This window comes from Phaenicophaeus curvirostris, chromosome Z (genome assembly GCF_032191515.1).
Source record: "Phaenicophaeus curvirostris isolate KB17595 chromosome Z, BPBGC_Pcur_1.0, whole genome shotgun sequence".
Taxonomy (NCBI): Eukaryota; Metazoa; Chordata; class Aves; order Cuculiformes; family Cuculidae; genus Phaenicophaeus; species Phaenicophaeus curvirostris.
Window position 1 is genome coordinate 2,759,643 of NC_091431.1, and position 15,968 is coordinate 2,775,610.

General features: G+C 37.7%; 1 protein-coding gene across 1 annotated transcript in view; it reads left to right on the forward strand.

Annotated features, from left to right (window-relative positions):
• The window catches only part of DTWD2 (DTW domain containing 2), an 80,313-nt gene that overhangs the window by 26,361 nt on the left and 37,984 nt on the right, over window positions 1-15,968 (forward strand). Inside the window, exons 2-3 of the mRNA XM_069880539.1 lie at window positions 2,119-2,209; window positions 7,128-7,222. Of these exons, the coding sequence (XP_069736640.1) occupies window positions 2,119-2,209; window positions 7,128-7,222 (186 nt within the window). The remainder of the gene's footprint in view (window positions 1-2,118; window positions 2,210-7,127; window positions 7,223-15,968) is intronic.

Consider the following 15,968-nt stretch of genomic DNA (forward strand, 5'->3'; position numbering starts at 1 on the left):
CTGGGAAGGTAGACTAAGTGTTATTCTGAATCTGAACATCATTAATCCAGATGTTAATAATGGAAGGGAAGTGATGGGAAGTTAATAAGGGGGGGGGGGTAATGTTAATAATGGAAGGAAAGTCAGCGCATGTGCATGGTTGCCTTTTGCTATATGGAACACTTCTATAAGACACAGGTGATTTTTTTGTTTGTTTGTTTTTAGTCCCACCAATGTGACAGGTTACTTTGTCATAAGTTTTTGAACTTTTAATGCTGCATTGAATAATAAGATCTCACTGAATAGCTTTGAGCTGTAGTGAAATTGCTACAGGTGAGTAATACTGTAAAAATTATCTCCCTTCAAATCCTAATCTCCAACTGCAAATCTTTTCCTTAATATTCTGATAGCTGCTTCCATTTCCAGAAATGGGACAAAACCAATGTTCATTGTTAAATAAGTTCTCTGGTGCTGCCTGAATGTTCTGTAACATCAGCTGCATATGTAGGGCTAGGCTGTGGCAGAATCTTTAAACAAAAGAAAGAGACAGAGAGCCTTTTTATGTCTGTCTGGCCCATCTCAGAATTAAGGCAGGTTTTGGGGTGGTGGAACAGCACTCCTGTTGTTCTGCAGTGCTTTCTCTCTGACTGATGTAGGCTGATAATGTCACATAGGAATAACAATTTTGTTGTGTTGGCACAATAAGCATTAGGTACCAAAATGAAAGTATGGGAATGGGTCTTCTGCCCCCAGGATGGGGTTGGAAAAGTGCATATTCAACATAGTTAGGTACCTAATTGGGTGCTTGAAGTTAAATGGCGAAGGTACGTATGTAAGTAATTAAATTGTATTGGAAAGTATTTTATTTGTCATGGTTTCTGCTCTGCTCCCTACAAAACAAATAGAGTTCATTCTGCAATTATTTTAAAATGTTTACCTTCTGGGTAATGCATTTTTTGTTTGTTTGTTTAGGGTTGGTTTTGTTTAGGCTAAAAAAGCTTTATAAACTATCCCCAAAAAATCCAAGCCATTGTGGGAAATAGAAAAAGCACATGCAAAAGGGAGACTTGACAGTAAGTTAAGTTATATCTAGCCAACTTTGCTATGGTTAAACACCCTGAGGTCAAAAATCACCAGAAACTGTTTACATCTGCTTATAAAAGCTAGTGAACAGTGCAGATCTTTGGATTGATATTACCAGCTAACTGTTTTGGAACAGCTTTATGTAGCGTGTAGATTTTTGTGCCTTAGTCTTTCCTCGGTAGACAATACAGTAATTGAGAGAACTTTTAACAACTTCTCATGTTAATAAAAGCAGACAGGTGATAACAGGGAGAAACTAAGGAATTACACTTAGTACAAAACTGAATTTCACTAGATCAGATGATCAAAAAGAGGATGAACTTCTACAATCAAGGCACAGGCAACAAACAGCCTTTAGGGGTATTTGCTGCTTCTAGGCTGTTAACGAAACTGTTTTCAGAAATTTCTATTTTAATTGGTTGCACATGAAAAAAATCTTGGACAAAAGGCAGCGGGTACAGCAGTGGAGAACTTCTGAAGGTAGACCCACCAGACCTGGAGGTGAGGTCGGTTTTAGTTCATTCACAGTGAGTGTCCCTGGTATAGCCCACGGAATAGTGAAATATATGAGTATTTAATTTTAGGCTTAAAGCCTGTCTATTAATAGAAGAGAATATGATAAATTTATGCAGGATTAGCAATTGTATACTTCTAATTTTTGATATATATTACAAATATTATATAACCTATTATAATATTTGATGAAATTGTTGAAACACTAAGCTGATATGAAAAACAGTAACAGGAATCTCTGACTGAGGTATGGATACTAGTAACTTGCTCCTTTTGAAAGCGATGAAAGGATTTTTAGAGTGCTTTAATCCCAGCCAGACCACAGGAAGGGTCTGAACACTGTTCTCAAAACCCTACCTCTATTTTTAGAAATTGAAGGACTTTCAAACAGAAAATCACATCACGTTTATACAGTGTGTCCTAAGGGGTAGTTCTTAATGTGCCTTTTGGGATGTGGTATGTATTTGTGCAATGTATTTACACCAATTTTCGTAAATGGGGCTGCTTACTTTTATTGTTCTCTCACTCTCTCCTGTCATATAGCCGTCCTCAGAAGGTGTGTTTATGTCCATTCCTGCCAATACACCCACTAAAAGTCTCCACGTGCTTGTATATTATTCAGCATCCAGCAGAGGTGAGTAAGGCTGTCGTAATTGTTGGAGTTCAGCTAGAATCTAAATACAGCAAATGGTGTGCAAGAGGAAACAGCTATGCTATTAACTTCATATCATGATTTTGCTTTTTAAACTAGGTGATTGAAATGTCAGTTCTCCTGAGTTACTGTGTCCTTATTTCAGTTCTTCTGAATTATTGTTTCTTCTGAATTATTCTATCTTCTGAAATCACAGTTTTTTCTTCAACTTCCATGCATTCCAGACATCTTTTTTTAATCTGAATAGTCCTGCAGGAGTCTGAAGTCTACTTGCCTTGGTACAAACTACAAGAATTAATCTTTACATGGTGTCTCACAGAGGTGCTCAGAGTTGATTCTAGGAGGAATGTGTTTTGATGATAGCAGTTGTCTTTTATTTATGTTACTGTTCTGTTAAACATATGAATTACTGATTCATCTTAGTGATGATCTTAGCTGTTTAGCCAATGAAAAGCTATAGTTCAGCCTCAGACTAGTATGTTTTCATTTACCTGATAGGAGAATTTATGGTGATGTTTTCTTATCTGTTAACAATGGAGTACAGTGGTGGTTCGTAAGGGTTTTAGAAACTGGACTGCAGTTACACAGATCTGCATAGACAGTGGGACTACAAATTAGGCTAAAGTTCAGAGACCTGTACTCTTCTAATCCAAGTGTTTACTTAGCATTACACAGAAGCTCAGTGTGCAGAGAGTCTTTGCCTGAAGGAACTTAAGCAGAATGTAAAAAAGAAATTTAGAGGAAAGTGTTCTCTCACAGAGCGACAAACAGAAGCCATGACATATTGGCCCCTAAATAGGAAAGCTGTGATTTTTAATTGGTTAGTTCAGAAATACTTAAAGTATATATAAGTCACTGCTGGAAAAAGAGGTTTGAAAATGTGCCAGAGAACTTTAACTGTCATTTGAATTGTTTTGAATCTCTTATTCATGGTGGGAGGTATTAGAAAAAATTTACAGATTCTTTTTAGATTTCCTGCACCATTCCTGTGTCCTTCTGAAAGGCCAGCTATGCACTGTAACTAAAAATCAGTTACAATAAGATGTGACTTTTCCGTTAGTGTAAGTTGCATAATGATAGTTCACATGACAAACTAGTATTGGCAAGCCACTGTTTTTGAAGACAATCCATCTAAGAGAAAAATATAACTATCTCACTATACAAGGGTGCTTGGCTTGTCAGAGATAAATTGAAACAGTTGGCGGGAAGCTAACGATTTCTTCCAGTGGTCTTTGAAAGTGTTTGTCTTAGATGATCACAGGTGATGCTTTTGTGTCTAGAACAGCAGAGGCTTGCCTGACAATGCATAGATTCCCTTTGCTGTAGTTGCTCATACTCAAAATGCCATCAGTCCTGAAGGCAGATAGAAGTTCCAATATGTCAGTGTGCCATTTCATTACAAATGCACTCTTAAGAGACCATTTCAAAAGTATGTCATTAAACTAACTGGAAAACAGTGAATGTCTTTCTTTTCTGCACATCAGTGCTGACTGTCATCCTCCAGGTGCTTCATTATTCATTAGCTTTCCAAGTCCACCGTGCAGTGAAGTGAGCCACTATGGTCAAATGATACTATTGAGACTTGTATTGACGTGAGGTAGTGATGGAGGAAGTCAGGAGAAACATTTCCTATGCTCTTATTAATGTGACTGTGTCTTCACGTTCTTACTATCCAGAGGCCAAGATGCCAGATAGACCTGTGCAGGCAGGTGTAGGGTACTGTGAAAGAGAGAGGAATCACGTATTGCAGAACAGTGGGTCCCAGGTGAGGAAGTCTACCATCCAGCTTCCATTTGGCGTAGTAGGTCCATGAATTAATTAGGTTTTTTATTTGTGAGGGAATTTGAAAAGAATTTAGCATTCCATGTCAAGGGGATAATAGTTGTATTCTGAATAATGTTAGCGTACTGTTGTTCATAGTGAAAGTAGTTTAAAATTCAAGTAAATAGAAACCTCGTGTCCCAGACCCAACATCAGGACAAAGTGGAAAGGGGAAAGCATTATTTGCCTAGCATAATTTCTTTTTCTTCTTTGCATATAGCCATAAAGATCACAAAACCATAGAATGGTTTGGGTTGGAAGGGACCTTAAAGCCCTGCCATAGGCAGGGGCACTTCCCACCAGACCAGGCTGCTCAAAGCTCCATCCAACCTGGCCCTGAACACCTCCAGGGATGGGGCAGCCACAACCTCCCTGAGCAACCTGTTCTGGTGTCTCACCACTCTCATCATGAAGAATTTCCTCCTGATGTCTAATCTAAATCTTCCCCTTTCCAATTTAAAGCCATCCCTCCTCATCCTATCGCTCCATGCCCTTTGAAAAAGTCCCTCCCGGGTTTCTTGCAACCTTCTTTAAGTACAGGAATGTCATTTGTAAGGTCTCCCCGGAGCCTTCTCTCCTACAGGCTGAACAAATCCAACTCTCTCTGCCTGTCCTTCTGTAGGAGGTGCTCCAGCCCTGTGATTATCTTTGTAGCCTGTCTCTGGACCCATTCCAAGAAGAGTCCTGTTCATTGTAGGTAGGTAACGTGATGATAACCTAAAGTACCAATAATTCTCTGAAAAAAACCCACAAAAACCCCAAATGCAAATTTAATTTGTGTTTGATCAGACTGCAGTGGAGTTAACCTTTCCTCACATCAACCCCCGTAGTGCTGTGCTCTGTATTTGTGGCTAGAACAATGTTAGTAACACACTAGTGTTTGGGCTACTGCTGAGTAGTGCTTGCACAGCATCAAGACTGTCCCTCCAAACCCCCATCTCCAAAAGCCAGGAGCATGGGGTGGACAAGAGATTTGGAAGGAACGTAGCCAGAACAGCCGACCCAAGCTGACCACGGACCGTATTATGCAATAAAACCTAGAGAATGAGGGCAGAATATTTTACTAAGGCATTTGTCTACCAGAGACAAATGGAAAATAGCTGATGTGATAACAAATAGGTTATGTATAGTCTAGTTAAGTACAAGTGCTTTTTAATGAAGAACATTATAAACAAACGAAACCTTTTTAATGTTAGTTTGACTTAGCTGTTCTTATGTTTCTATTCCCAAATAATTCCTTTCAGCTTTAAATTTATGTTTTGTCTTCCTGTAAACATGAATTTCTTTTTAGACTGGAAAATTCCAACTTTTTCCTGTTGCAAAGTGATGTATTTATTTGATACAAAAGGTAATTCTGAAGTAATGATATAGCATTGGAGGGAACGGTTGAGTGACTTTCCCTTGACTGGTGATAGCTCTTTTGGCTTTGCTTATCAAAGACAAATAATTGATTTTCTTTCAGTTCCTTTACTACAACTTCTTACGTTAGTATGAAGAAGAGAGTCTTCTGACCAGTGAATTGGAGAGTTACTTGATGATGATGAAATAAAGACAAATAATTCTGTACCACCTGTGATGGCTTATTCTGCTTTGCTGAGATAGAAGAAATCAATGGTAGTTTGAAGGATATTTCTCCCTCCCTTTGCTAGCACTTCATTCCCTGGCTACTTTGATCTTCAACTGTCCCTTTGGAGAAGTCATGCTGCTGATGCTGCTGCCCTGCAAAGTGGTGGTGGATGTAGCATCCATGCATCACAAAAAGCAAAATTAGCAAAGGTTTTAGATAACAGTGATGGAAGTCTTCACAGAACTAATTTAACAGACAAGAAATATTGCGAATTTAACAGCAGTTTGGTGTCGAGACGATGCAAGAGCCGCAGGCAGCTGCACATTGCTACTTGTGGAAGGTAACAGCCACCCAGAGAGAACTGAGGGAGCTTATCAAGGCCCTACTTGTTCACAAATAGTGAGTTGTTGATATATGCCTCATAAATCAAAAGACAGAGCAAAACCTCCCTGGGTTTTCATTAATTAATCCTGTGGCTTAGGGGCTGATCTTTCGGTTTTCATCATCTGAATCATGAGGCATTGAGGTTGATAATATTGCAAGAACTCATTTCTTACTGGGTTTAGGGCTTTCATAATCCTCACCTGACCTCTAGTGTCTTGCCTCCTGCTAGATTCAGCTAATAACCTTCCTTTGTTCCTCTTGTGATAAATAAACTGAAACTTCCACTTGCTCTTTGGTGTTGGCTTGCTCTCTTCATTAAATGCAAGATGAAACTACACACCCTTTTTCTTGATTGGAAAACAAAACCTGACATCCTAGAAGTTCAAATTTAGTTTGCAGTACTTCTTGTGTAGACAAGAGCTAATGCGGTCCCAGCTCTGTTAAATAAAGGACAGAAGCAAATTGCCATGTTTGATAAGCGCCTGGTTAGCTTCAGCTTACGTACTTCCCTCTTCTTTTACGTTCTGAAGCCCTGATCTTGTATGCTCCAAAGAGCACCTGCTTCCCACCTAAGCATGGCAGTCGCATTCCTCATCTGTGACACAAAAATATAGGTGACAGCCTCAGTGGCGTGAGGCAGGGTACTCCTGGTGGTGCTGTTATCCTGGTTACTGTGAAGTGACAGTGAAATGGATGTCTTTATTTCACTCTGTTCTGATACACCCAGTGGTTTTATTTTTAGCACTTGTTTGTGGAAATCAAGCCTTCCCTTCATGTTCTTTTATAAAAACATTATCTACCCAACCTATTGTATTAATGCTAATGCTGGTTTTTGCCCACTGTTTATGATTCTGAGAAGTTTTGTTGTTGTTTTTGACTCTGATAGTTTACTTCAAACTTTCGCTGATGAATACAGGTTAATTGAGTAAGTTTAATACTGTCAGTCAAAACAATACTATTTGAATGCATTGAAATTGGGTATTTTTTCTTATAGATCTTTTTATTCTGTTATCTGGTAAGATTTTTTCTGTATGTGTAGTCAAAAGAACTTGAAAGAGGATAGAAACATTAAGAATTCATAGAAACCTGCCTTGATTTTATTCAAAAGTAACCTTTCTTTTCTTACAGGAAAGTCGTGTGTTAAGGACGGTGCCTTTGCTGGCAGCTTGTCTCCCTCCAGACAAATGCAAAATTTTAGTTGGTCGACGTTTCAGTGAAGACAGGTGAGCAAGATTACCTATGCATTTTAGGTCTTCTGTAAATTATGGAGATATTTCTTTCAGCGTCTTTACTAATAGCCCACAGTGTTCTTAATTTTTATTTCAAGTGTGCACATTCAATTTTCGTTTAAGCTTCTGACTTCCAGCAAAGGTGAATTATATGTAACAGTCAGAAACATTTAATATGTCTTCCTCTGGATTATAGCTTTTACTGTCTCAGTTTTGCGCTCTTGTTCAGTTTGTTACTCTGCAGCTGTTAGAAAGCTTTTCGTGGTTCTCTTCTTACCTGGTACTAAGTCTTTCTTGCAGTTGTCTGTGGTAGTTTTCATATTTGCTTTGTTTGAGAAACAGTTTGGTGTTACTGAAATAGAAATACTTTTTACTTGAGTGTGTGATATTGTATTTGAGAAGGGAGTCCAGTAGTGAAAAACTCTTAGAGGATGTATTTTTGCAAAGCCTTTCCTCTTTATTACAGATTTTTGCAAAATTTTATTTTTATAGAATAGAATAGAATCATAGAATAGAATAACCAGGTTGGAAGAGACCCACCGGATCATCGAGTCCAACCATTCCTGTCAAACACTAAACCATGCCCCTTAGCACCTCGTCCACCCGTCCCTTAAACCCCTCCAGGGAAGGTGACTCAACCACCTCCCTGGGCAGCCTGTTCCAGAGCCCAATGACCCTTTCTGTGAAGAATTTTTCCTAATGTCCAGCTTAAATCTCCCCTGGCGGAGCTTGAGGCCATATTTTATTTTTTATTGTTCTGAAACATTATTTGTTTCTGTCATAAGGTTAGATTTTTTTTTTGTCATGGTGATGCTGTAAAACACAGGAGTATATCGAATGATTATAACCTTTACAAAATATATTTTACAAGTAAGTTTGACTACAGACTCTTCTAACAGCCTGTATTTTAGATTTTTGAACCTTCTACAAAGAAAAATGTGAAAGTTAGTTTGTATTGGTATCTCTGAATATTTTTATCCTGTATTTGTAAAACAAATGGATTTTTTGTAATATAACTTAATTGCCTTCACTGGGAATGATAGGAAAATGTTTATATGCATTTTTTAACCATTGTATACATTTTATTTTATTGCGTTCTCGCTTCAAAACACTGATTTTCTCATGACTATGGTTGCTGTTTGCTCCATTTTTTTTAATGGAGTTTTTTGTACTGACAGCTTGTGCCATTTATGTTGCTCCTTTTCTGCCTTTCAGCATGCAAATGTATGTAACATGCATAATTACCCTTCCCTTTTCCCTTGCCTTCTTTGGTATGTTCACGTGATAAGAATTACAGATGCTTTTTGTCTTTTTTCCATTCTTTTCTTAAGTTTTCTAGCAGTACAAATTCAGATGACATTTCCTTCCCCTCCCACCCCTTCTAGTATTATTGCATCTGATTATTTTAAAAATCCATTGCTGTTTACTGATATCTACCACCTTTACAAGCCCTTTGTATTTGACTCAAGATTTCTAGGTCTTCCTTAGTTGATGATATTTCAAATTCTCTAGTGTTAGTTAGGTGGTATTACGTCTGGTTCGTAGTTCTTGGTCAAAAACTATCTTTATTACATCAGTACCTCTGCTTCAGATCTTCTGCTTATCAAAGGCATGTATAATTCTTTAAATGTAATGTTCACTTAGGTTTATGAATAATCCTGTCTCTAAGTATTGTCCAGCAGCTTCCTTCTTACTGCTCTTACTGAGTCCTCAGCTTATCAGTATTTGTTACTGAGATTATCAGCCCCGAAAGTACTTCCTATTCTCCACTGGCAAGATTGATCTTCCTGGCCATGACAGAACTTTCTCTGCTCACCATACTCTCTTCTTCAGTTCTGCTATGTTTGCAGCTAAGCAATTCTAAATTTTAATTTAAGTTACGCCAGTATATTTTGCTCCCTATGTTGCCACCATCTTTGGCTTAATTTCTCAAAACATCCCAGTCTTCCTTGACCTTGTTTGCTCTTTTTCCCCAATACTTATGAATTTTTTAGTATAATATTGACAGAATGCAGTAGTGTGTTTTTTGTTCTTACGTCCATGGCTTTCCTTTATTCTGCTCTTCACTGGCAGAAGGTGGTATGGTTCTCATCCCTTCCTTTCTTCTAGCTAAAGTATTTCATGTAGTGACACTGCATCTTCTGATTTCTATTGGCCTAGTCTCATCTCTATTACCCATCATTCAAAACTTTGTTTTAATCTTGGGATATCTTCTACAGTTTGGTGTTGTTGCACTGTTTAGTTTCCATCCCTCTGTGATCATTTTGGCTTCAGTGCTGTATTTCTCTGGTTTAGTTTTGTGTATTGGTTCCACAGAGGCTGACTTCTTTTCTCTGTACTTGACTTTTACTGATTATGTACAGACATGTCATATTTTGCCCAAATGGTGAAAACTTGAGCAGCTTTGCTATTTTAGAATAGGAGGAGAGCTTCTAATTCTCTGATATGTTCTTGTGACTATTATGGTTGAGCAAACAGTTCTCATCTTTACTTTCATCTGTTTCAAATATAACATGCTTTTCTTTGGCCTTGGCAAACATAACACTCTTCTCCTGTGAAAGTCTATCTGAAATCCTGCTGAACAACAGTTTTCCCAGCTTATTGAACTGTTTTATCATGATTGTTTGACATTACTCTTGTTGTCACACTGAAAATAAACATGTCATTTTCAGAGCTGTTCCTTGCCTTGTGTCCTGTCATCCCATTCAGTCTTGAAATGTGTACTTTTATCTCCTGTTGTTCAAAGATGCCTGTTTCTTTTTGATTATTGATTGAACTTGTTCCATGTGTCTGTTTAGGCTTGGCTGATTGTCCTGGAAACATTTCTATAGGTAATTAGTCTCTGTTTTGCCAGTCTTAAAAACTCCGTGTGCCATAAATTTTAGTATATGCATGCTGAATCATAAGTCAGGCTGCCAGTATACTGAAAATACTTGAGGCTTGTGCTCTCCATTGTTCTTGTTCCTTTACTTAGTCTGTTTTACATCTGATTTGTTAATTCCTCAGTGAATTGAGGTCTGGTTGCAAAAGGTGATAGTCTGCAGTGCTTGATTAATGCACCTAATGCTTTAGAATTTGTTCCTGCACCTTGCATATGCAGTTGCAGTATTAGATATGTATTTGTTATGCTAGTGTAGTGGGCAGTATTTTTAGTACATAACACGTTTTAGGCTTTCTAAGGACATTAGTGTGTAATTACGCATTCAGGATCAGACATAACCTGAATCAAATTTGGTCATGATCATTTTGGCATGGATACACTGAATGTCCATCGTTTTCTTCCTCCTTCTTCTCCACCAGATAATTTTTTTTTGCTTTTACGTAGAACTATTTAACTTCGTGTTAAATACCTTGTAAGAGAAGGCTGGCTCATGCATTAAGTGTTTCTTCTAGGTCCTAAAGTTCTGATTTTGGACATTGTCAGCAGTAAGTTTATGTCTATGCAACCCTTTTTAGCAGAGCCCGTTTGTTGTGTTATGTTTGCATTGAGAGTACTCCAGGTAAGAAAGTTTACTAACTCCAGGTGGATTATGAAGATTGTATGAAAGCGATGATTGAGGTGATAAAGGGGAACCAAGATCATTTTGTCAAGATACTGGCACACTGGAAAGGAATATCAAATCCAGGATTCTGTCCCATTAAATACATTCAACAATAAGTTTGCTTTACATGATCTAAATTTCAGGCCTTGTACCAAAATAGCCATGCTATTGAAAGTACGCAATACAGTTAGTGAGAGCAATTAAAAAATTACAAAATGCAGAGGAGGACAAAAGGGTAGCTGGGTCATCTTTGGTCTCACTATGTCTAGATAATTGTTATTGCTTAAATACAGTTAGGGTGTAGTTTATATGGCTGGTATACAGTTTGCAGTATAGTTCTTTTAAAACTGCAGTTACAGAAGCATTTACATTTGAAGGATGTCACCTCCAGGGAGGTGTTGAAGTCACCATCCCTGGAGCTATTTAAAAGACTGGTGGCTGAGGTGCTCAGGGTCATGGTTTAGAGGCTGATAGAAACGGTTGGACTTGATTATCCTGGAGGTCTTTTCCAACCCAGTGATTCTCTTATTCTTTGAATTGCAATATGATCCTTCTGCTAATGTTTCTGTTCTTAAAGGTTATGCTTTGTGGTAGTGAAAGAGAGAGATCTGATATTTTGGGCTTTTTGTTTTCAAATGCATACTGGTGCTTTGTGCAGGGAAAGAACTGTGCAAGTGAACATAGTGAACAGAACCTGTGGTTCACTGGCTGTGGAAGAATAATGTGGTGGATCTGTCCCAGGAATGGCTTTGTGACTTAGTGCTGATTTTTTTTTTTTTTTGTTCTTTCACATTAGGTAAAACAAAGAAGCTACCTGGCATCAGTAATCTTTGGTCATTTGGGAGTAATTTGTTGTGACTACTTCATATTAGTACTGAAATTACTTGCATTAGCTCAGATCGCAGATGAGAAACAGGCGCATCACTTGCTTGAAGCAAAACTTGCAGCTTTTTTAGAGTCACAGAATCATGGAATGCCAGGTTGGAAGGGACCTCAGGGATCATCTGGTCCAGCCTTTTTATGTGATACATAGTTTACTTGAGATGGTCTAGAACCCTGTTGAGCTGAGCCTTAAAAGTGTCCAGTGTAAACGAATACACCGATCTCCTGGGAAGATTATTCCAGTGTTTAACTCTTCTCATGGTGAAAAATTTTCTTCTGGAATCCAGATGGAATCTCCCCAGAGATTCCATTGTATGTGCATTACCACTTGTCTTTTCCATGTGACTCCTCATAAAAAGGGAGTCTCTTGGTAGACACCCTTTATGTACTGGTACACGGCAATAAGGTGTCCCCAAAGCCTTCTCTGAAGGCTGAGCAAACCCAGTTGTATCAGCCTTACTTCATATGGACGGTTTCCCAGTCCTCTGATCAACGTAGTGGCCCTTCTCTGGCCCCTCTCCAGCCTGTCCTCATTTTTTTTGTATAGCAGGGACCAAAACTAGATGTAGTACTGCAGGTGCCTGGCAAGTGCTAACAAACAGTTAAGGATGTTATTTGTTTAGAAGGATGTGGTATTTTTAGGTATACTCAATATTCTATTTCTACATATACTAATTGCTGCTTCCATTTCAAATGTGCACTTTACTTCCTGGGCTTCAGTTTCTATTTTGCTTCAATATTTTTACTGTATTCAGAAGTTTTGTTCTGATTATTTTCTCTGTACAATTCTGTGCTTTGTTTTCCTGTTATACCTAGAGCTAGAATTAAGGAAGGCTAGGAGCTTTTCCTACTTTTCTGGGAGTGTAGCTTTAGAAGTTGCTTCCCTTCTCTGCTTTGATATGTTTGGAGAATGGGTTTCTCTGCCATTTAATTGCTTGAAGAAGCTCAGTATAACTTAAGGAAATGATTGCTGCTGCTCTTCTGTAGGATGGGTATTGATTTGCATTGTAAGAAAACTGTATATTGGTTTCCTTACTTTTTTCCATTGTGCTAGATGTTTTTGGTAGGTATTTTTTCCATTGTGACATGAAATGTTTTTGATAAGTTTGGTGTTGTATGAGCAGTGTAAGAAGAGGGTACTGAATGCAGTGTAAAAGGAAAGACGTGTCCTTCAGTAGATTGTGGAGACCTTTATTTTAGTGCATAAGAATCTGTTGTTATTGTTGAGCTGAGGGGTTTTTGGTTTTTTGGTTTGTTTTGAGGGAGGAGGTTGGCTTTTGCAATGAACTCTTTCCATTGAGCAAGTCAGTAAATATTTATTGGAATTGATATTGAGGTCCACTAACAAGGGAGAATCTTGCCAAAATAATGGCTCTGCTTTTATTCTCTTGACGGGACTGTACCTTTGGCTGCCATTGCATTCATTTTTAATACTACTTTGCCCATGTTATCAATATGATTTTTGGCCTATTAGTTAGAACAGTCAGATTTTTAAATGCTGACATTGGTTGAAAACTATTTTTCTAGATAAACCTGTTAGTACTGTCATAGTACAGACGGGAAATAGTTTTCCTTTTATTGTCAGCTTATGTTCAATTTTTGTTTTAATTTATCATGGAACATGAGAATGGAGAAGTAAATGGAAATTGTATAATAGAAGACTCAATAGAACCGACACATTATTACCTATTATTCCTTTGTATTCTAGTTTATTAAACGTTGCAGGCTGGTTCTGCTTGTGACAGCAATAATAAACTTGGTATCAGGTACCACCATATGTACTACGGACCCCGTACAGACACACTTACCTCTGTTTTACTTACATGTTTATGCTGTAAATTCTAATGATATTGAAAGGCATTGGTAATGATGGATTTTCATTGAGGAACTTATGAACGTATGAGCTAACAAAGTATTCTGATGTACATGTGTCATAGATTAACGATGGTTGTTTAATAAGCTGTATTTGCGAACTTTTTCCCTAGTAGATGGTGAAATATTTAGCTGTAAAATTACAAATTTCCAAACCTCAAAAATATTTCTCATGATTTCATTGTATGACCAAAGATAATTCATTTATTTAATTGCTGTATGTAAAAAGGGGAATAAAAATCCAGATTGTGTTAGAGACTAAATGTCATTTATCTACAAAAATGTAGAGTATCTAATATTGAAAAAATAATTTTTTCTCTTGTTGGGTATGCTTTGTTTGTGGTCCTAAGGGGCTGTTTTTGAATATAGAGATGGTAGAGGGTTGTTGCCTTTGCTTTTCTGCATTTTGTTACCTTACGGGAATTACAGGGATCAGTGTTCCTACAACATTCCAACTGTGAGTCTTGAGAGAGGCGAGGGCACCTGCTTGTGACCAAGGTGAAACAGTAATGATGATACAACAAACAGAGAATTTCCCATTCACCTGATAGTTTTCCACACGGAATAAATTAGCGTCTGTTCTACAATACTAGTACTATTTGCCACTAAACAGCCATGCTGGATGTTAAAATTTGAACTTTGGCACCCTCGGGGCTGTGAACGCACAGTGCTGGTTCATGTTGAGCTTCTCATCAACCGGCACCCCCAAGTCCTTCTCCGCAGGCTGCTCGCAATCACATTGTCCTGCAGCCTGTATTGGAACTGTGAATTGCCCTGAACCAGGTGGAGGACCTAGGACTTGGCCTTGTTGACCCTCATGAGATTCACACAGGCCTACTTCTGCAGCTTGTCCAGGTCGCTCTGGGACATCTGAACTTAACGTATGACCATTAGAAAGCTTGTGAGGTTTCACCCCTGTTTAGTTGGAATCTTTATGGCTGCACTTATATTTATTTATTTTCATGTCCTCTGTGGGAATGAAGAGTACATTACTTCTTCCTTTTGTGCCTTTGGAGACTGTTAACTAGGTTTCCCTGTTGGTGTTCTTTTTTCTAAAACTTAGGACCTCACTTTATTTAGTTTCTCTGTGACGACTTTTGTCCCTCCTGTCAGTAGATCTTCTCCAGCTACTTTGCACCTGTGTGTTTGTGTTCTCATTTTTTTGTGTATTTGTAAGAAAGAATATTATGTTTTAACTTCAGGAATTTACTTTTTGAGTCAGCCATATGCTAATGTAATAGCTGACTTGTTTGTTCATAACAGTTGTGTTGCCCACATTATTCTATTGCAAAGATGATCTAAGAAATTCATTTTTTGACGTTTGACTTATTCCGAATTTTATTTATTACTGATTATTCCTCTTGGTGGCAGACCAATATGGTGATTCATGGGGTTTTTTTTTCCTCTTTTGGTTTTAATTAACATGCTTATTTTTTGTTTAGTTTTCATTGCACTCTGTTAGGCTTGTACTATATTTTTATAAACATCCTTTGTATTTGAGTGAGTCTTCAGTGTCTCGATGTTCATGTTTGCCTATACTACTTATGTTTGAAACAGGCTTTGACATCAGTGAAGTATTCAGGATTTGGCAACAGTTCTTGCATTACTTTTTAATCTTTTTCATTTTATCCTTTTATTTGTCATTCTTCTGTGAAAATAGTAACATTTTTAATTTTCTTTGCTTTGTTCTTTCATTCTTAGCCTTAGTATTGCCCACCAATTCTGTGAACACCTTTTTTTTTAATTCTGTTGTCTTTGTTTGAAAAGCTTGTTGGACAGTTTGCTAGTTTTTAGTAACCTAGAAATTGTTAGAAAAGACTATTCCAATCCATCTGATTCTTCACGTGCTTCCACTTTAATATTTTCCTCTTTAGTTATTTCTTCCAGCAAGCTCAATTTCTATTAACATCCAACACATATGAATTTAAAGTCCCTTTAGTTCCCACCAAGTATCACTTCTGTCATGTAAATCGCATTTTTGTAATTATATTGCTTCATCCTCACTTTATAGTAATTTACAAAACTAAATTATGCCTTGCAGGCAACCAAGCCATGTTCATTAGAAGGCCCTTTCAGGTAACATCACCTAAAAACTCTTATAAGCTGTTAGAGCTGTAATATTTCTGAGAGGAAGAGTTAAACTGTATTCTATCCCCTGTCCCCAAGACAATTAGAAACTCAGTTAAACAACTGCCTTGGCTGCAGTGGAATGCTACAGATCTGCATATCTTTTTTTCCTTGTTACATATATATGAATGAATTTTGTATATTTGTAATTTCATCAGAGACTCACTGAAGTACATTCTTTTGAGATTTCTACAGCTTCAAAGCCCTAATTGTAACAAATCTACAGAAGGCCATTGATAGTTGCTGTTAATAGTGCCTTAATAGTTGTGACACAAAATAAATTAAGGATTTGCTTTGTTGATTGTCTTCGTGGCTAT